This window comes from Apteryx rowi, unplaced genomic scaffold (assembly GCF_003343035.1).
Source record: "Apteryx rowi isolate R43461 unplaced genomic scaffold, aptRow1 scaffold_538, whole genome shotgun sequence".
Classification (NCBI taxonomy): Eukaryota; Metazoa; Chordata; class Aves; order Apterygiformes; family Apterygidae; genus Apteryx; species Apteryx rowi.
The window spans coordinates 204,153-227,006 of NW_020450803.1; the positions used below are offsets into that span (position 1 = coordinate 204,153).

Consider the following 22,854-nt stretch of genomic DNA (forward strand, 5'->3'; position numbering starts at 1 on the left):
TCTTTGAAGGTTATCATCATAAAAGTTCTAAAGACTATACTAATGATAAAAATTTGTAAATGATGTGAGCTCATGGAAGACAATGGCAAGGCTCTTATTAACATTTATGTTGAAAAATCAAGTTTTTCCTTTTATAACTTCCAAGTGTATGGGTAAATAACTGAACAATCCTCCCAACACCTTTTTGGGTGGTTGTTAATCTTGATGTTGCAGATGAATGCACTGATGTGAAGTAATTTATTAGGGTTCTGTGATTAGTAAGCAATGGAGATGACCAGTGTTCTGTTGTTGTCCTCTGATCTAATCATCAAGAAACTCTTCTGTACTTGACAAAAGACTTTGAAAGACATCTTACAAGCTTGGATCAACCAAATATTGTGCATTAAACATGTTTTGGCTTATGTGCTATAAAAATGTACTAGATATTTTCAGTTTGCAAACTTACCGGAAGTGCAGGATTAGAACAACTGCCTACTGCCTATCTAACCTGTGAATGCATTTCAATCCACAGTTGTAACTTGGGCAACCCTCTCCCTCCAGTAACTTACAACTTTCAATTTCTAGTGTGCAATTTTGTTCATCCAGAGGATATCTGCGTAGATCCATCATGCAAGCAGCTGTTGTTGTGATCCTGTAAGAGGAGGAAGGGGAAAAAACCCATGAGATTTGAAATTACACTTTGCTTGTTTGAGAAAACAAGTTTTTTTATAGTGGCTTTTTTTGGTTTAAATACAGGCTGGTTGTGCACATAGAATCCTGGCATACAGAATAGCTTGTAAAGCATGATCAAGCTGTTTATACAGAGCAATATACTGGTTACTCTGTGAAGCATAAGACCATATGCTAAATATCATACGGCAGGATTTTGATTGAAATCTTTACATGCAAAAGTATGTAGTATTTTGAAGAAGATTTAATGATGAGACTTCTACTTGGAAGTCTACTTCTCATTTTTTAAATTCTGTCAGTTAAGATGTCTTCAAACTGTGTTGCATATATTTTTATTTATAACTCATGTATTGATGATAGTTTTTTTCCATTTTTTCATATACTGCTGTTCTAAATCATCCATTCTGTAGAAATATTAGTAATATCTAATCCATTATTTTTGTTTTCACAATGAATTTATCCATTACCTATGATAATAGAATGGTGCCTCTTCAAAATGGCATGATGTAATCAAAAACTCATGAACTATAACATTCTCTGGTGATTACTGAATGAACATTGAGAGAATAGCTACAATGTAGCCTAGGTTTTCCAATTCCTTACTCATTCTAGAGGGCATTTGAGTTGACATTCAGTCACTGAAGGTATTCTTGATAGCCCAAGTCTGTGTGGAAGGCAGTTCCTCTCCTTTTGTTAGACCATAAATCTCTGAGCATCTAAACAAACGCTTGCTGATAAGCATGTGACATTTGAGAGGAAGGTTATGTGGCTGCATGAGGACAGTGTCCAGGGCTCAATTATGGCTCATTTTACAGATTCCTTTAAGAAAGTCACTTATAGTGGTGCTTTCAAACTCACAAAAGTGAGTTAGCACCTGCATTTGCTTTATGGTGATAAAGGGGTTACTAAATGCTTATAAAACTTTTGAAGTTGTGAATGGGCAAACTTGGCTTGAAATTTTACTGGTCTCTCTCTCAAACAATTCCTACCTGAGAAAGGAAGATGCCTCTTTTCTTGATCTGGTTTTGGTCCTGTTATCCCTATTTTGTGTTAATTATGCTGCTGGAACACATCTGGAGATTTTACTTCTGATGTGCTGAAAATTAAGCAACACTTGCATACTGTATTGAGATGATAATTCTTGATGTCACAGAATCGACAAAATTAAAAAAGAAAAAAGCCACATGCTTCATTACTGTGGCATGCCTCAAATTTCCTAAATCTACAAAATCCATCTATATACCTGTATACAAGGATTGTCTAGCAAGCACTGTTATGAGAACCAGTCCATGAAAATACTGTGCAATACTGCTTAAAGTACCATGGAGAAGTTGTAATTACGCTTTTTCTCTAAGGCTTATTTTTGAGAGTCTCACATGTTGCACATTAAATTGAATTTCATGTCTCTTAACAGAGTTTTGCATTTGTTATGGAAAAGGTCGAGGACTTCAACAGAGATAGGACCTCATTTGTTTCAGCCCTGTACCAAACATACCTTACTGAGAAGCATTGAAAAGGCACGCAGTAATCATTTGTCAGACTTCCCTACTTAATAATGTTTAAGATCATACCTAACTGAATATACTACCATTAGTCACAGTTAAATACTTTTTAATGAAGGTTTCATTGGGGATTATGTTTTGTTCTCAATTAATAAATCAGCCTTTATGGTAATTTAGTTCACTTGTATCAACCAGCAGATTTATTTGTGTACAGAAGTAGAAGTTAATACAGTGTTTCCTGGACCACAGAATTACCGTGGCCAGCTATTCCTTAATGACTAGTGTATTTGTATTCCGAGTTATGCAGTTCTGAGTCACATAAGCAGTAGCAATTTGTTATTTTTAATAACATCAAGGATTTTCTGCTGGTAAAGTAAATTTTCAATAGCAAACAATGCAATTATTGTATACCTGAGACTTAAAAGTTCCAAATACCTATTTTCTTTCCAAACATGGTAATTCTGATTAGTCCTTGCTCAAATGTATTCATTTTTTCACTATTCGTGTAGAGTTTTTGTCACAGCGGAACTTTAACTGTTGGCTTAGTGTGCCTGACCACTATTATAATCCAAGAACAAAAATAAATGTTTGTGTTAATAATACAATACACTGCTAATTGCAGGTCTGAAAGTGAATACTTGGATTATGCAGAAGGAAGATAAACTATTAGTACTGGTTTCTTGCAACAGTAAGTAATCTAAATATACTCAACCTGTCCCTTAGTAATTTGTTGTCCTTCATCGTCTTTACATCGCTCTTTGTTTTCAGTCTGCAAGGAAAAATAGAAACACTTGATTTGTGTTCTAGATTTCCCTCAGCTTTGTTTTGCACTGCCTACAGTGCCTGTAAGGCAGTATCATGTATGTGCCCATTTCTGTACTTAGGTGAAAGACTCCCTGAGAAGTCAGAGAGGGAGGAGCAAGTTTTCCCTCTCATGATTTAGCTCCATAACAGCAGTGATGAATGCTGCTGAGCCTTTCTGGTGCAATAGCAAGCAGCTGTTTTCAGATAAATAATTGCATACTGAGTGCTGTGTAAACATTTCTGCTGAACCCAAGTGATTCATGAACTGTCTTGAAAATCTGAAAAGTGGTTGGTGCATCAGGGGAAAAGGAAACAGAAGACTACACCATGAGATAGTTTTCATAGGCCTGACTGACCTTCTCCAGGCTCCTCACTGGAAATTGGGTTTTCAGCTCTTATACATTCATGTGTTGCTCCTGAGCTCTCCTTGATTGGGCTGGTTGTACTTCATTCTTCAGCTCTGCTCCTATAATTCCTGCTTGTCTGCCTTAAGCTAGCTACATGGTTGCTGCGTACAGTGTGATCAGAACAGCGAGACATCAGCATGGGCTGGAGTATGTGGTGCTGAACTCCTCCTCTTATGGCTCTGGTGGGCACCAGGCCTCAGCTGGCTGCCTAAAATGGGACTCAAGGCGGCAAAAGCGAAAGCTGAGGTCGCAAAGCCGTAAATACGGACCGCAGGATGCTGGTGCAACACTTAAGCGCCTGTTGCGAAACGCGAAGTAACGCACACGCAGCGTAGAGACCTCCGGCCACCCTGGCCCTGCCGCCACGGCCAGGGCGGTCCCCATTAACAGAATCTCGCGAGAACTGGGCTGCCCGGGAAGACGCGTGGGCGTGGCTGCTGTTTGCAGCGAGGGCGGGGCGGGCTGGCACCGCGTGCGGCGGCAGCGGCGCTCACGAGCTAAGTGCGTCACGGCCAAGAGGTGCTCGCGCGGGCTCGTAGTCTCGCGAGAAGGGGTGGGGGGGGCGGCTCGGCACGGTCGCCATTTTCTCGTCAGGGGGCTGTTGGTGTTGGTAGCTTGCGCGGCGGTTTTGGGCTCTGCTGCTGGGGAAGGCTGGCGCCTCTTTAGGAAGAGGGGTGCCGATGGAGCGCAGCAACAGTTCGTAGGCAGGGCCTAGAAACACAGCACAGCGCGGGAGAGGAGGAACAGCTGGAGACTAGTGGAAGCAGGTTGGGGGGGTGGCTGTCAAGATGGGGGAAGCTGGAAGCTGGCAGCCGGAGGAGGGCTGCTACTTCACCTGCCCGCCTGCAGCTTTGGAAGAGGTGCGGTGCCCTGGGCACTGGTGAGGATGAACAGTATGTGGTAGGGGATTCATCAGAGCCAGCTGAGCCCACACCCAGTGCCTCTGCGAACAGGAAGAGGCATGTGATAGCTGTTGGAGGCTCCCTCCTGCAGGGAATGGAGGCACCAATCTGCCAACCCAACATGATGTCTTATGAAAAAGCTGGAGGTGCTTAAATGTTTTGGGGAATCTTAGGCTTCCTTGACAATAAACACTTGTAATTGCTGTAGAAGGATCCAGCAGTATTCATCACCTGTGATTTGTAAATCTGACTTCAAAGCATTTCTTTCTCCATCGTGATAGATCCCTGTTGTGTAAAATTCTTGCATGATATTATGCTCTGGATAACCATAAAGCTTGTTTAAGGAGATAAATTAAACTCATATGCAGTCAGGGTAATTCCTGTCTTGATTAATCAAAGATTTGATTATTATTATTTTTTATGCTGAGTAGAAGAGAAGCTGTCTGCACTCTCTCAATGGAGATAGCAACTGATGGCTTGCATGTCTGCTGGAGGCTTAAAAATAAAAATATTAAAATGCAGAATACAAGAGGGTAACGGCAGGAAGGAGAATGCAATAGTCTGAACATAGGACTAAAGCTACAGTAAATCTGTGTTCAAAGAAATTAGTCCTGAAAATCACTGAGCATAAGTGTTTCATGGCAATGGTGGAATATCATGAGGCGTTGTAAAAATTTAAATGGAGGACTAATCCTGTACTTGAAACAGAGCAGTTTGTATTTCAGAGTAAGATACAATTCTTCTAGGCTTTCTGATTTTGAAACATGTTTTAGTTTAAAAAAAATTTTTTTTCCAATGCTGGGGCTGCTTTATTTTGTTTGTACAGTGTTCTTTACCCTACTATCCTGACATTCTCTTGGCATGTAATGCAAATCATAAAATGGGATGGTGCAAAAATCTAAGCAGTTAACATTGTGGTATTTGATTTAATTTATGTCAGTACTCCAACATCCTGGGTGGGAGGCAAGTCTGAATAGCAAACAGCGATAGTATTTGCCAAAAGCAAACTGAATTTTTTTTTATTGCCTTTTTTTTTTAAATTTTGACTTGAGTTTTAAATTATCTAGTCCACTGCTAAGCTTTTATTTGGGTGTCTGACTCTCTCAATACCATATTCTTATTAGATGCCAAAATGCCAGAAATAAAGTTATATGGAAGAAAAGCATTATTGCTTTTCAGTATGTGCAAAACTGGCTTCCTTATATAATTTTGTCAGAATTTTCCCTGCAGGGCAGTACGTCTTGTATGACCAAATGGTAAAGCTTAATATTTTTGGTTAAGTCAGCAGTGAGCAGTTAAAACAAGTTCAGAATGAGTGCAGGAGGTGGACTTATGGTTCAGTACTTAGAACACTTCATCAAAATGCTGCTAAAAAGCTTTTTTCAATTCTTGAAAAAGAAACAGAAGCAATGTTTAAGGCAGCAAGAATGATTAAATATGGAGATGAACAGAGTTAAACAATGCGAATTCTGTCATGAAATGTTTCCTCCTGTTTGGAGGAAAGGTGTCAAATTTTAATACGTTTGTTCTTTTTCCCTCAGTCAACAGAGTATCAATTATAGATGTATATGAGGATATGAAGTGGGATAGACTATTATTTTTCCTTAAAAGCAAAATAAAACCTTCAAATAAAAAATAACCCTGCTTCTCCTAGCCACTGCAGAGCTGGGGCTTGTAGTACACACTGGAAGTAGACTACTATACCTCAGGTAAAAGGGTGCTCTTGTGTTAGTTTAACTTTGCTGGTATCAGGGAACCTAATATGATAGCAATTGGTTTGACATTGGAGTTCAGCTCCATATGCCTCATGGAAATTGTGGTCTTAATTTTTCTGAAATCCAAAGAATCTTTAAGATTTAGTGGGATGTTTTGTAGGCAAAGTTATTGAATGGATGGAGGAAGGCAGAAAAATCAAACTATGCATTTAACTTGCAGAATTGCTTTTCTCTGTACATGCCACACACAAGGTTTCTGGTTCTCATGCCTGCTGAYGCTGTGAAGTTCAGAGCAAAAGCCTGAGTGATGAGTTGTTAGGTGTCTGGGCCTGGGAGAAAATATTAACTCTGAACTTGCAAACATGCACAACTTTCAGTGCTGGAAGAAGTCCACTCACTGGCGTTTTGTATGAGCATTAGCATTAGTTGGGTGCGTGTCATATATTTTATATGATGTAGTGTGTACTTGGGTAATCTGTGTTCATCAGTCTAGGTATTGCTTGTCTGGTCAAATTTTATTTATTAAAAAAAGTTATATTCATAAGTATGTTTAGAAAGGGCTAATAGGTGATGTAATTTTCAAAGCATCTCCTTAAAAGTTGAGAAAAAATTGGAATATAGATTCCTGAGCCAGACGCAGAAAGGATTTTGGTACTTTTAGATACCTGACTCCATTAGCATGTGGAAGCTAATTTTTTTTTTTAGATTGAGAAATTATTATAATTTAGCTAAATATGTGTCAGTTCCCCCCCATCCCAATCGGTAGGAAATATATCTGTGGCTCTAGGGAGATAAGTTGTCAACTGCCAGATCACTGCTGCAGACTATATAGTTTGAGGTAACACTGAAGCGTATAAGGAGAACATTTGTATGGATTTAGGTTAGCAAGTGCAAAACACATTTCCCTTTAATCTTGCCCACAGAAACAGCAGAGTTGTTTAAAAATAAAAAGGCTCTTGATGAAGACATGTATCAGAAATACACAGCTCAAAGAGTTAAAGCTATAAGCAGCTGAAAACAGAGCCTTGCATAAAAGGGTCAGACAACCTTTATTATATTGGGTAAAGTTACCAGTTCTATTTAAGTTGCATGGAGATGAGGCTGTGAAAATTGCATCATGCTTTGGACTTTCTGCTGTGTTTTATTGATATTCTGAACTGGTAAGTGTTTGCTTGAATTGCTTGTCCTTCATCTTTGTTTTTAATTGAGAAGGAAAATTTTAAAAATGGATTAAAACTCAAGAAATGAAAATGGTTTCTTTTTACATAGTGGTTTGGAAATACTGTGGTGTGCCTCTCGGAAAAGGTGTGTGTGTGTGTGTGTAAAATAGATATGCTATTTATATTTTGGGTTAAGTGGAGGGATGTGGAGTTAACACACTGTAAGTAAATAAACATTAGGTCAAAGCTTTCTCCCAGGCGCTTATTAGAACTTTGTTATAATTACTTTAAGGCAGAGCTGCTATCCCTATCCAACCATTGACACTGTAATGAACAGTCAGAGCAATCCACAGTGCAGCAAGCTTCTGACATGTATATGCCAACCTGTTTTCAATGCAGGAACCAACCGTGCGTCTGGAAGCCATCTTTGACACCTCTAGTGGACAGAGGTGGCATGGAAAGGCATCTCGGGGGTAGACAGCATGTTCTGCCTACAGTTCTGCTAACTTTGATGCTGTTGCCCCCTCCTCTCCCATCACCATGTTCCCTTTCTCCCAATTTTCCTTCTTAGTTGCCCACACTGAATTTTGAAGAAAAGGGCATGTGATCAAGCCCTGAAATTCCTTTCAAGGCTGAAACATTGTTTTTAATAAGAGCTGCAGCAGTCAGAAAAAAAAAACTGCTGAAAAATCAGAAGAATAATTAACTAATAACTACGGCTGCCTAGTGCTGTAGTGTAGTAATGGAATGGGATTCATACTGTGATGTGGAGGACTCATTTGAGTTTATTGTCCATCCCTGTGTACCCAGTAGGTTTCCTAAGAATGAATATACTTGTCAGCTGTAAAGGAGGAATATTCATTTTTCTCTGAAGCATAAATATAGATGTCTGTTCCCAGGTAAAAGACAGGCATGAAAAATTAATATGCAGGGAGTCAAATCAACCAACGGCATTGGCTTGAAATAAAAAATACTAAAATTTGTAATAAAAGCCATTGCTGTCCCTATTGCTCTTTCCATTCACATGCGTTCTTCTCCACAGAAGCTGCTGAACTGCCCCCTTAGGCTGCGGCTGTGATAAATATTTCTTTTGGCAGTAGTGCTGTCCTGTATTGCTCCTGTGAGGCACTCCTTACCCCTTTCATTTTCCTCTCAGTCATATTGGTGACTGTCAGTCACTCACACAAATGAGACAGAGTTCACCCACATTGATTATGTCCTTCTTAGGTTAATTCAGCATGGGTCAGTTCACTAGTTTGGCCAACTGCTTGGCCCGAAAGCAGGTTAAATGGCTTTATCTCTAAAGAGAGAATTGTAGGAATGAATCCAGGGACTGTCAAGAACTGCTTAAGATCTGACACCTAAAGAATTTAGTCAAATTATTCCATTGTTGGTGTTACATGCCAGCAAATTACCAAGGTGACCTCATTATTGGTAAATTGTCCTGGAAGAGCTGAAACACAATTCTTAAGCATTTCCTTGTCCATCTCAGCAGTGAGGCCTAATCCTATAGGGGTACGCTAAATATATTTTAGGTAGAGATCAGCCTGCAGAGGCTTTGCAGCTTTCATCTGAAAGAAAGAATGGTTTGTGAGTATATCTTTTTATGTCCAGATAGTTACTAGATGGGATGCAGGAGATGTTGGCTTGCAGTAAGCATGTGCCTAGTCTTTCCTGTTGTGGTTATTTGAGTTTGCTCCAATTAATATTCTTTACCCTGACCCAGGCATTGGTCTCCTACATTGTTTTTGCGCCTAAAAAGCTATGTGGTAATATTGTCTTTTTCTCTTAATAAGAATATGAGTTCTGTCTCAGAATACCCAGTAGCTTGGTGGTGAGGGCAGGCAGAGCAAGAAATCAGAAATCATCATAAGCTCTTCCTAAGATACCCTGTCTCCAGCACTAACTAAAGATGGTTAATGGGCTAGATGGGCCTTTGGGCTAGACTTTTATGATAATTTTATATATTCTTCCCTTTGGCCAAGTTAACCACTTAAGTGGATGCCTAAGCCTGATGGCTTTGTATTCCATCCCAGGCTATGCTTAGGTGGTTCCCCAGAACCTTTCCTTTTGAGCTCAGTTCAACCAGCACATTGTATAAGGAGCCTGCATAACCAGTGGATGAGTTTGGGGTAGTGCTTTCTGAGGGGAGCGAAGCCTAACTGGCTTCCCAGGATCTAGTACAGACTAGCAGTTGGGTGGAAGCAGTCAAGTCTTGTATGAGCATAGAGGAATAACAGTAGAGTTCACATATTTTAGTTTTGTCCCTTCATAGTATAAAGCAAAGTTGTTTGAAAAAAAGAAGAATATATATCTATAATATTTCAGTGCTGTCTGCCCAGGAAGTGTTTTCTGTCCCCAAATATTTGATCTTGTCACCTGTGCTGTAATGATGACACTACCTGGTCTTTAGAGCTCTAATTATTTGAGTGGTTCTGCTGAATTACACGTGACCTAGATTTTTGTCAGAGATCATGGAATCAGCAGAGTAAGGCAAGTAGAAGTGAATGCCTTGAGTTTTGTAACTTCTTTACTGTGTATGGTAATACATTTCTGTGTAAGCCTGAATGATGAGATCATGCAGAGTGAAAGATGAGATATGGATATTGTCACAAAATATCTGAAAAAAATTCATGACACCTTCATACTTTAGTAGATATTATACACAGTGGCAAGAAAAATGGAAAATGAGGAGAGCTCTTAGACTTGCATATTTTAGATTCATTTATGCCTTTGTAAGAGTCTATGATACTATCACCCTGAGTCACTGACATTTTATGCTGAGTTGGAGCAGGTCTAAATATGTAGCACGTGCTACAAAACAGAGGAGAAGCAGGGCTGTATCTTTGTCTGATGACTCTAGCCATTAAGAATGAACAAACTAAGTATTAAAGACTACAGTATGAGAAGCAGCTTTGTGTTACCATCTATTCGAGTGTAAATACTCTGTTGCTGGGCTGAACTAACTGAATTTTAAACCAGTTATTCATCTGCAGTTTATTCTCTCTTCCCCCCCCCCCCCTTACAGGTTGTATTTGTTTTTTGTTGTTTTCCTTTCCTTTCTGTGATGTTGTTTCTTTTCTATGATGAAGGGCTGTTCATTGGAAAAGGTCACTGCTGGTCTTCTAAGGAGCCTGTGTTCGGAAATGACTTGAAGCACTTTGAAGCTTATGAGTTTTGGTTGAGGGCTTGCAGCTGTAGCACCTGGTCATCTTGGTGCAGTGGTCTATGGGAGAGTACTCTGTGCTGCCTGGGAACTGCCGGTGATGAGATGCCATGGAATCGTCACAACCAGCCCCACCATGAGCATGAGGTTGCAGCATGCTGCCCCCTCCCCTGTATCAGCAGAAGTGTCTGTGGGACAGTGGTGTTGCTGAAACACTGAGGTAACTCAGGGCTAAATATCATCCCCCAAGGAAAAGTTATTTTTAATCCAGATGACTCTCCTGATTCTGTTCACAGCATGACTCTGTGAGCAGTCATACTGCAGAGCTGAAGGGGTGGTGTGCTTCAGGGAATGGATGCCAGCAAGTAGTTGGACCCTGCAGACTAGGAGCTCCTTTAGTTGGCTCTGCTGCTGACCCCCTCCTCCCCAACTCATGAACCTACAGTCTCAAGTACTGTTCATTCTTTAAAAATAGGTCTCTTAATAAGGGCAGTTTTTAATTTAAACTCTGTAAATGAAGACGAAGAGCTGCTCATTAGTAACAAATGTGCATGTGGGCACAGAATATGTAATGTCAAGCATCAAGGTGAGAACCTAATGGGAAGGATTCATTTCACTCCTTTGAAGGCCACATCACATTTTCTTCAGGTTTATTCACTGATAGCCTTTGAAATGTAGCACTTTGCTGTTGCACTCAGCATACTTCATTGTTTGATTTTTGGCTAGTAGCTGTTTGGCTTCATGCAAGTGGCTTGGTCTTTAACCATTGGAAACACAATGTTTGTATGTAGAAGAGGAGACTGGAGAGGTGTTTGGGTTATCTCGGGAACGAGTCCGAGCTTAGACTGACTGTTACTACTGAGTTAACCATTGAATTACTCTCCTTTTGCATATTTTAAAGTACTTGTTTAATTGTTGAAGGTAGTGATTTCCAACATGCCAATAATTTCCAGTGTACCCTTTGAGACTTTGTTGTTAAGTGGAAGTAACAGTAATGAATGTTGTTAATTCAAGCATATTATATCTCAGATAATTTTACTTTGGCTGTCTTTAGCACTTTGCCATCTTCCAAGTACTTAGTGGTCTTTAAATAGTACTAATTAATCTAAGAAGTCCGTAAGTCTGTTTTGTATGCGGAGGTGTTGAAATAGGTTTTAAAACTTTGACTTATCTAAACAGGTTCCCTATTTAAGACATCTGATGCATGTAGACTGCTTTTGTCTTGTTAGGTTGATTTGGACTGTAAGTTTTGGACCCAGTAGATGGAAGACGTATATTATAAGCACTAGCTCAATAGTTACTCACCCCTGAGGTCATCCTTACAATGAACCAGATCTCTGGATGTGGAGATATGCAAAGTACATAACACCCCTGAGCATAATGTGAACTATTGTGATACTGTCCATATCAGGAGGAGATTCAGCCCTTTCAAGGTATCTGATTCCTGGAAGAAGTCAGGCAGTCTTATGCTATTCCACAGAGGCATTCTGGTCAATATATCCTACTCGATATATTGTCTGTTAGCAGTTTCATTTGGAGGTGCTGAACTCTTTACATTTTATTTACGTAGAAGATGGGACTTCTACAGTCGGTGCCAAGTAGAAGTGTCTTAAAGGCTAGATAGAGTCTTGGACTTATGTGCTGTAGGCAGTAAGATGTTCTGGGGTTTCAGTTGTCTTGGGAGATTTACCTTAGTATTCAAAGTTATCGTCAGTAAATTAGTCATCATCATTTTGTTTAAAGAAACAAATCCTTGCTGAGTAATCTGATTTTTAGCTGCCAGAACTCTGCTTCAGAAAACAGCTGTGTAGTACTATCACAAAGCAGAGATTGAGTGAGATTACCCAAAATGGGGAGAAATAGGCTTGCTGGCTCCTGCCTCCCCCAGGAGGAGAGCCTGAAGCTCAAGAGCAGTGACAGGAGTAGGAAGAGGTGGGGAGGGGATGCCATGATGGGGAAAAATGATAGGAGAGGGAGGGACAGAGGGAGAAAAGGTCTAGAAGAAAATGTTTTGCTTTGACTGAAGTTAGGAGCACCTAAAATCAAAACCCTAAGCCCAATACACAGTTTGAATAGGTAATGAGCTCTTTTGCTGTTCTGTAAAGTACATCAGGAATAGAGCAGTGTGAAGATGAATGACTTGCTTGTGAAGTACTAGAAATACCAAACTCATTAAAATGTTACTATGTAACTTCTTAAATATTAGCAAAAAGGTCTCTTAGTTTGATGCTTGTAAGCCAAGTATCAGTGCAGTGAGAATTTTTACAGCATATCTATAAACTCATGAAAATAAAACTTATAGTAGAAATCCCAAGAGAGCTGTAACTATACCATGGCAAACAAGTACTTCAATAAAAAGTGCCTGAGAATCAGAGCTGAAATTTACTGCGAAAAGTAGTTTAGTTTGACAGTGCAAGTATGTTTCAAGCCAGAAAGAGAAAGAGCCAGATGGGAAGTACTTAGCATAATGGAAGGTCCAAGAGGGAAGAAGAGTTAGGTAACTGGTTTCCAGTCTGGTTTCAGTAGAAAAAATGGTGCTAAATCTCTATCTTTATTTCAGTGTCTCTATTACAACCCTTCTAAAAGTGACTGACTGCAAGAACAGTAATATTACTACTGAAATTTCTAGTCACAAATAGTGTCAACAGACTGAAATATTCTACCTGTTCAGCAAGTAATAGAGAGGCCTTCTGAAAGGTGGCAGTGGTGTTGGTACCATTTGATATCTTGATCTTTGTTGTTGATTTCAGAACGAAACCAAGCACTGTCTGTTTCTGTGTAAATAGAATTGCCAATGTACACTTTTCAGTCTGGAATGTTATTCTCTGATTCAGGGAAGAGATAGATATTGTGTGGGTGTGAAAGAGAGACGTGCATATCCTCACATTCAAGTTTCTCCCGATTTGGTAGGGAGGAATTCAGGCAACATCTTCCACATCCAACCTGGTTTTGTAAGTGGAAGGCTTTAGAATATGCTTTGTCAAAATGACTACTGTAGTGGGTCTGGGTTCCTCTGCGACAGTGAACTGAGTACGGAGCAGTTTTGGGGAGAAAACAGTAGAAAACAGAACATGCAAGTAAGTGCCAAGCTACTGTGTCATTCTCAGAAATAGGTGTCCAGCAAGGCTGCATATCTGAGACTTGGAATGCTTGGCTTTTTGCTAAGGATAGATATTTAGCCAAGCCACACTCCTTTTTAAGCCAGAAAGAAGAGGAGGTTAGTAACTAAATAAGTACAGAGAAATTTAATGGGAGATTTTTAGGACTTCATGGTCCAATGTAGTTTGAATCTACAGTCCCTGCTCATAGGAGAGTGCTATAGAAAGGGAAGACAGCATTTTCAATAGGAGTTCTATGGAGCAAAGGATGAAAGGTAGGAGGTAAGAGGAACCCTGATGTAAAGGTGAAGAAAGAGACTTTCATTAGAATCTGTGGCTACGTTTTATGGCCACGCTTTTTATAAGGACCTCACTTACAAAATCTATTTACAGCACCTATCAACTGAGAGAGATTGCCATAGAGGCAATAAATGGCTTGTACAGTATGACATTGTACTATTTTATGCTAATAAATAACTACAAGACCTAATAGTCATCAGAATATGCTCCTACCATTTATAAAACGGGTCTTTCCCTTTACAGACCATTTAAGTGATTGATAATATGGTGATTGATTTCTGAACTTTCTCTCAGGTCTTTGATATTCACTGATTTTCCCCTGTTATCCCACTCTTCCTCTCCCCCATCCTGACCAAATAGAAAACACATCTCATTTGTTCCATGTGGGCAGTTGAATGTGAAAAACAATAATTCCAGCCAGTGGAGTTGGCTGAGTAATTATGTCGATACATAGGTTGTGAGGAAACTTAAGCGTGTCTAAACAAACAGAGCTGTTGCAGTTAATCTACCATGTGCAGTGACTAATTTCATTGGGGAACTGAAAGTAAAATGAAAATCTTTCACTAGGACCTTGTGGAGAGGAGCTTTGCTTTTGTCAAAATACTGAGCCCACTGGCAGGGGAAAGTGTGAGCAAGGAAACTAGATTTCCTTGTTTCAGTGCCTTACTTTTGAGGAACGCTGATGTGATTTTGTATGGAAAACTGATTGATGATCTTGCCATGTCAATTGATCTTAATTAGAAAACATACATCGGAGAAGAAATAAATGTTTTCATTGCATTCTGCCCCAGACTAATTCTGTGATAGTGAATCAGTTTGATGCTTAAGGCATTTATTACTACAAGGAGATTTCTGATGTTACAGCAGTTTGTTAATTCTTGCTTTTTTTTGAGCGAGCATAAATTAATGATAACATTCAAATAAACTTAGGGCAATGGTATCTTTTTGTTATTCCACTACAGCTTTTTTGTATTTCTTATGCTTTTTTTTCTTTACACATGAACTATATTGTTGGGTCAGTTAAAAGAAATATAGGAATAAAAATTGTACCCTTCTGTACATTTCAATTAGAAAACAAGATTTGTCACAGAAGGGGAAGGGAAGGACCTCTGGGTCACTGTTTTTACTACTGCAAGCACCATCTCATGTTACTACTTTAACAAGCTGATCAAGATGTGTCTTAAAATACTTAAGATTAGCAGGATAAGCTATCAAAGGGGAAGCTTTGGGGAAGTCGCATTCTTCTGATGGTTGATAGCCCTCTAATTTCCAGCATAACTTATTTATGGCTGGTGTATACCCATTTGTCTTTGGGCCTATGTTGTCCTTTAGCTTACACAGCACTTCTAACAGGTGTTTTCTTCCTTTCTGGATAACAAGCCTATTTCCTGTTAGTACTACTTTTGCTAGGTGAAGCAAAGCTGTAGAGCAGACATCTGCCCTTTATTGGCTGCAGCAATGAAGAGGTTACCATTTTCTAATTATTTGCAGCCCCCCTTCCCTGGAAATTAAAATCCCTGTTATCTACTGGCAGAGCTGCTAATATGAAGACACCCTGAATAGTCTTTGTGAACCTACTTTTGTTGACTAGTAGGGTGACTCACAGTGACTGCAGTAGATTAGGAAGTGTTCATGAAACCAACCTGAATTAGTATCTGTGAGAGATCTGTAATCTGTAGCAAAGAGATGATGATGGATTGTTTGGAGTGAACTTGGAGAGACCTTCTTAAATCAGCCCAGTGGGGATTAGGAGAGAATATATGTGTACATATATGTCCTCTGTGTGAATGCTTTCTCGATTTTTTTTTTTTTTTTTTTTTGGCCTTTTTACCCAGTTCTTCATCTGGGCTTGCATAAAATGAAGCAGCTTAACAAGGCCCAAAGAGTGAGTAGCTTAGTTAAACTTAAAGCATTAGCTTTTCCTGACTGCCAATGCTGATGAGTCATATGCAGATTTTATCTGAGTGGGTCACATCTTTGAAAAGAAAATTGGGTTTGTGCCAATGAGAAATTTTTATCCTAGAAGAACTCCTAACTCAAAACTACATTGATGGCTCTGATTTAGGTATTAGGCTTTTTTTTTTTTAAACTGTTTTTTCTCTCTCAGTAGTGGCAGTTGTTTTACAAAGTACATGGAAGTTGAGTATAACAAAAATGTTTTAAGGGTTAAAACAAGTTCCACACATTATAAGCAGTTCCCATGCTTATGCAGAATAGATTTTTTTGCAGCTTTATTTATATTTTAACTGTGAGGAGAAGGAACCTGCTCCAGGGTTGAAGCTTTGTCTGGTTTTATTTGGTTTTAGACTTCAGTTATATTCAAAATGTAATTTATCTTTTAGGCAAGTATACTGTTAGTGCTCTCTTATATTTCACTCCAGTTCATCTGCTTGAATGCCTGACTAGTGTGTACCAATGTTCTAGATGAATGATACGCACCTACGTTGTGTCTTGAAAGCACCAAATATGTCAGTGCTGCTCTGTAAACTGAACATCCCTCAGAAATGGTGCACATAGGCTTATTACGAACAGTGTTGTTTCAGGAACTTAATATATACCTTATAATATAAAGAAGGATGTATGTCTTATAGGTAATTGATGAGCATGACAGTAATGTACTTGTATAAATGCTTTCACCTAGATATCTGAGAAGATATTATTTTGTCTGTTTACCTTTTTTTCCTCCCGTTTAAAACAATTCACGTTCCTTTTAAAAGTTTCATAGAAAGACTGCCTGATAATCCAAGTTAGGTACTTAAAAGCCACTAGCTGTTCTGACTTCTTGGGACAGTTTTAAGGCAGAACCTTTTTCAGATGCATGGAATATGGGATAACCAGAGAGGTGGACCTGCTAAAGTAAAAAAGTAAAAGGTTCCAGTAAATATTTAGAGTTCAGGTTGTCCACATCATGCTCCATTGCAAAGTATAGACATACTTTTTGACGCTTATAGGATTTTGCAGGACTGGCAGACTAATTAAAATTATGCAAATTTGTGTCTGAAATCCAAGGGGAGGTATGCATGGAATCTTGTAATGTGTTTTTTACACATTCATTTTTTCTGTAGAGCTGTATTTAAGGTACATGCACAGAAAGACTGGCTAGAGAACACTTGGTTTTTCACTAAAATCATGAAAAGTAGTTGTGTTCTGGATGGTGGTGCAAATTCTGCAAGATTTTTTGCATATATGAAGTGTAAGGAAGCTTGATGTTGTGTGAATATGAGGAGGTATTAGCTATTGCCTCTGGCCAGCAGAGTGAATCAAAGTCTTGATCAAAGAAACAAAATGACCACATTTTGTGAACCAAAGCCACAAGCTGAATGAACACAAGACTTGTCTTCCTCAGCTACTTAAACATCAAGACAAGTAATATTTATGCATTTCTGAGAGTTTCCTGGCTCAGGCTCCAGTGCTGACCTATGTCGGGAACTCCTTGGCACCTTTTTCCTCCCGTCCTGAGTGAGCTTTAATGTTTTGCAGACTCAGACTCTTCAAACTTTCCTATTCTCCTAGCAATCCATCTGCATTTAATTTCTGCAGATAGTTGAGATATAATTTCTCACAGTCAGTGTCTGTTGTTGGGTCTGTTTCTTTCATCTTTAGCTTTAGGAGCACAGTATGATAAATTCTGTTTAATGCCACTGCACCTTTACCCATATAATGTTGATGAGGACATAATAAGCAAAAGTTGCCATTTGTGCAAGTATTCAGCCATGGCCTTTACAACCCAAATTAGCTTCTACCTTCAACAGGGAGTTTGTTATTGCAAACAATAAAAAATAATATAATAAAAAAACAGTAAAATTTCCCTTTTAAAAAAAACCCTGCAGATGCATGAGCTGGAAATACAACACACAATTACTGCTTTTGAGTTTGTGATAGAGGCTAATGTTTAGATGATGGAGATGGTCCTTATCATAATGTTGAAATTATGTTGGAAGCTTATTCAGATTAATTTATTTTCCACTCTAAGATATCCAGCTCTAACAGATCAGATTGTTTATGGTGTTTAACTCTCACTTTGTGGTGTTCTGTCACAACCTTGCTGATGCTTCATGGCTTCTTGAAATACCCAAGAGGTACTTAAACAATTTTACTTGTTCTTCTGRGACAAGACAAAAATGTGATGTTAGAAGTTGCTGCTCAACTATATATGGTATTCTCTTCTGGACTTCATGATTCAGCAGTTCCCCTTCTGTTCTGAAATGTTTTAATGATGGAAGCTGTAATAAAGTACATGGGCATTCTTTCATCAAGATATCTCTAATGGACATGTAAAAGTATGGAAGAAATCATGCCAAGCTGTATTGTTTTGAAACTCTCATCTTCCTGTTTCCATCCTGTATCTTTTTTTTTTGTTATTTTTCAGGTGTGGTAGCTGAATTGCATGTTTATTGCTGAGACTTGGTGTTCAGATAAGCCTAAAAAAAAAATGCTATAATGTTATAGCCTTGATGACTGCTCAGTGTATTATCATGAACTGTAGTTTTTCAGCTCTTCCTTTCTCCAAAGAGCAGGATGGCTTACTTAAGAAATAAACAAACAGGAACTCTTTCCTACTCCCAACAGGTTAAGATGAAAGTGGAATACGTAATTTGTAGAGAACAAGTTACATGCTGGGTTTAGCTCCCCCTCCCCCTTTTTTTTTCCTGTTTCAGAATCATCTGAGAGATCATGAGTTCATCAGGTGAAGGGGCTTAATATTGCTTGTCAATTTTTGCCTTTTATGGGTTGCAAATGGTTCTTTATAAGGAGCTGTTACACTGTGGTGAAACTGTAACCCAGTTACCAGTGGTTTGACAGAATGATTTCTTTCCCCTGAATGGATGCCTTACTTTTGTATTCAAGGAAGGAGTTGGGAACCTTTCCAGGAGATATATCTGAAAACTGTTTCAGAAATATTGTAATATTCGAAACTTTTTATATAGAAGCTCCTACTGGTCTAACACATTCTTCCTTGGCCTAATATAGGGGTCCTTTGGAATGAGAAAGATTTACATATAAATTTAATTTGTTGCATTTACACAAAGTAATTGCATGTTTGGCAGTAGTAGGAAGAGCTATAAGATTTTTGCTCTGATCATTTAACTTCTTTTGCTACAGCTAGGGACAGTCTTTTTGAGTATGCTAATAACTGTTCAATTCAGCAAATAACACCTCACACTGATTTAAAAAAAAAAATTCTACAGGTGACTGAGTATGGCAGAAGATTGAGTTATTCCTTCTGTGAGTGAAAATTCATACACAGCATTGTGCAGTGTTCAGGCAGCTTTACTTATAATCTGGTGGGCATGCAGGCTTTTGAATTTTTCAAGAAAACACTTTGATATTTTCTCTGACATCTTAAAAATAAGCCTGACATTTTGCCATTAAGTAATAATAGGAAAAGGAATTAGAAATGGAATAAAAGATCACTAGTGAATGAAAGCTCATATACATATCAAACAGCCATCAACTCATTGATGAAAGACAAGCTATCATCGCCAGGGAGAAAACATTTTTAATGGAACAGTCACTCCACCATTGACCTCTCAATTTTGGTCTTACAGTGTGACCTACAAAGTATCTTCAAAGATGAATGTGAAAACTAAGCTTTAGAACCATGCCATTCATAACCAAGAGCAGTGAGGTGACATACGTTTAAGAAAACTTCTGGGAAAAATTGGTTCTTGGAATTCCAGCCAGTTTAATTGCACGGGTCTCTGAAGGCAGTGTGTGGTGGAACCAAGGAGGTAGCGAACTGTAGCATGGCTTGAAACCTTTTACATGAGTTTTGCTAGCAAAAAACTTCAGAGCAATTGTTCTAGGCTGTACTTACCCTGAAGTTTGTTTGCTTGATGTGAAGAGGAGCTTGTGTGACTGGAAATTTGTCTGTTTTTTGCAGTTTTATCAGTTGGTGTGATTAAAAAAAAACAAAAATCAGTCTTCCTTATAAGCCTAAGGTGAATTCTGTCTTTTTTTCAGTCCTAAAAATGTTCTTGTAGGACTTTTTGTCTGGGTGTGGTGGTTTTTTTTTTTTTTTTTGTTAATCAAACTGAACTAATATTATTCTGTTTGTGGAATCTATAATGATCATCCCCAGGTTTGGAACCTTTATGTCCAGCACACAGGCTGTGCCATTTGAATCTTCAGAGCACAAATGTACCAGAATTAGGAATATTTTTAAATATTATTTAACTGATAATAAGCAAATACATTTGCAGTGCAGAGCAAAATTATTATTTTTCTGCTATGTAGTGATTTGCTTATGAGAAGTTGAGCATTTTGTGACTCTAAGGATAATATCCCATATCTACAGTATGTAAACATTACTGAAACATCTGTGACACCTTTGAAAAAGACCTCTGTCCTTGCTTGTTTTCTGCTGGTGGAATCCCAGCAGGGGGCTCCCAGGTAACACTGAGAAGTCTTCAGTAATCTTAATGCATATTAATCTTAGTTAATTAATTAATCTTAGTGCCCATGTTTGGGTAATAGCTGTGTATTTTAAAACTTCCTAGACTTTGAGTTAAAGTACCATTTACAGTTGCTATCTTTTTGAAAAGTGTTTTTTTGTAAGATTTTGGTTACTTGACTCTTTTAGCTTATCTCAAGATGTTTCAGTGGTAATTGCTTTTTCTTGGATCCAATTGCAAATAGTGTCAAGTTGAAATTTTTGCCCTTAGATCTTTTAAATCTCAGTAGAAATTGATTTTTTTTTAATTGGACACTCAAAGCATACTTCATATATTTATGAAGGGAGGTAGCTCTTAGAATTGGTTTTACAACAAAAGTAAACCTGACATCAGAAGTAAAAGTGACTTTAGATTGAAGTTCAGTTGGATGATTGATTGGTTTATTTTTTGGCTCCGTTCTGGATTTCCTCAGTGACTTTGAACAATTTACATGACTACTGTTTCTCACTTCCATAAAATGTGAGATGATAATGCCTTTTTTGCTTTTTTTATGTATGTATGCCTAGAATTGTCACTTTGTAGCAGAACAGTCCTATTACTTTTCATTAGCCTGTTCAAAATAAGGGTATTTTAGTACCACTGTTGTTTTTACTACTTACACTGTAGTGCCTGGTGCACTGGCTTTGTTTGGAGCTTATGCATACTCCTGTAATTTTAATTTCCATGGGTATGTCTAGAGTCTAAATGTGCTTAGAGCCACAAATTTAACTTTCTTAAATAATGCTGCCTGTAAAACTAGTGTGCTGGAACACTCACCAAAAGAGCACAAGGAGGTATGACTGACACAATTTTCATTATACATTCCTGTGAGTATTCACAAGCAAAAAATACTAATCATGTTTACCCAACTCCAGTGCTCACAGGAATATGATGAAAAAAGGCTATTTCCACCTTACTTGTTTTTTTCAGGGTGGCTGAGTATTCTTAATTTTCAGCTGGAATACATTTGCTGACAGCTGGACTTAAAAAGGAGGATCAGGTAAAGATGGCAGCACGTGGTGCACAACAATGTTTCAGTCGCATTGATCCAAAGCTCTAGTTTAATCAGCATTGCTTTACTAACTTTTACAAAGCAATACATGGTTAATTAGCAAGTGGAAATTATTTATTCCAAAGGTGTGTTTTAAAGATAAAAGCACAGCCCACTCCAGTTTATTGATAATGGACATAACTGAAAATCTACTAAAAATGTAGCTATCAAATAAGAATATTATTCAACTGCATATTCTTCAGAACATTGCTTGTTGCACTTCAGGCCTGATCTTTGAATGAATTATGTAACTACAGGCAGCTTTAAGACAATGATGGGGAAAAAAATGCACCGTCCCCTTTCTCCTAGATAGAATGTGATTTACCTGCACCGAAAGATTGAATCAATAATATCCATTGTGGAATTGCCTTTTAATAGAAGGGAACAGACTGACACATTTCATGCTTTTCTTGACAAAAGAAAATCATGAGTTAAGATGTTATTTGAACTGAATCTTTCCCAATAAAATAAATTTGTAAAGTCTTTCTTTACATGAAGCGTAAATCAAATAGCCTTATTTATGTCCCTTGATTACCAGTTAGAACATATTAAAGGTAATACAGCATGGGGAACCTGCACGTGCTCTTACTTGGATAACTTCTAGGCTTTTTAAAAGCTTTTAAAGGTTAAGACTTTTAAAAACTCTTTAAATGTTAGCTCCCATTTTACTAAAAAGGGGGTAGCCTTAGAGATCTGTGTCTTCTGTATCTTCTATAAATAAATTTATCATCAAATCTGAGGACAAGTTTAAAACATCTTACATCAGCTAATGAAAAATATCAAGATTTTCACCCCAGATTTACTTTACAGGTTCTTAATTTATGCAGATATATTAGTAACAGGGATGGGAACAGAACATACATCTCATGACTTAAGTTTCCAGTACAACTGCTTGATCAAGTTGTCTCACAAAGTTTACAGAACCATCTGTCTGACGCTTATGAAAAATGCTGTATTTGCAGTCTCTTGTGACCGTATTCTCAGAGGCGGTTAGGGTGACTTAAAAGATGTGTTGGTAGCGTGCATCTGATCATCAAATAGTTACATTCCCAAGCCTGAGAAGTACCAAGGGTTGAACTTCACCAGGTTTCTTCTACCTGTGCCATGATGCATGGGAGAAGTCAGCCTAACTTTTCAAAGTAATTTAACTTCTCAGATGATAAACTCATATGTACAATCTTTAGAAATTATGCTAATATAAGAGGGTATATATCTTTTTGGAAGGTGGTCAGTGTCTTGTTGGACCAAGCCTATTGCTATGCCCGTTTTTGAAAAACTGGCATTTGGGATTTCTTTTAACCATGAAGAACTGGGCATTTTTCATGTGTGGAAAATGTACAGTTTCACAAAAAGCAAGTACAAATAATTAGTGCTTGTTCTGCTTTCTTGCAACAAAGAAATCTGAATGGATTTGTGTTTTCCTGAGGATCCAGTCCTCTAATTTAATATATTTGAATGTAGCCTGCAATATACTCAGCACCCCAGAGCCACTTTTTCTTCTGCTGGGTGATACCATAGTTTTTCAAGATCTTGCTTAGGCTTGTATTACTCAACATTCTGGGCTCTCTTGTATTCTTTCCCTTCTGAAATAGTGGATGTGCTCTTAGCTGCTCTTTCCAAAGAGAAGCTCAGTGTTTTGCAGTATA

At 38.3% G+C, this 22,854-nt stretch overlaps 1 protein-coding gene across 1 annotated transcript in view; it reads right to left on the bottom strand.

The window, feature by feature from the left end:
- The window catches only part of GABRB1 (gamma-aminobutyric acid type A receptor beta1 subunit), a 67,042-nt gene that overhangs the window by 36,385 nt on the left and 7,803 nt on the right, over window positions 1-22,854 (bottom strand). The window contains 1 exon segment of the mRNA XM_026081154.1: window positions 549-631. Within this exon segment, the coding sequence (XP_025936939.1) occupies window positions 549-631 (83 nt within the window).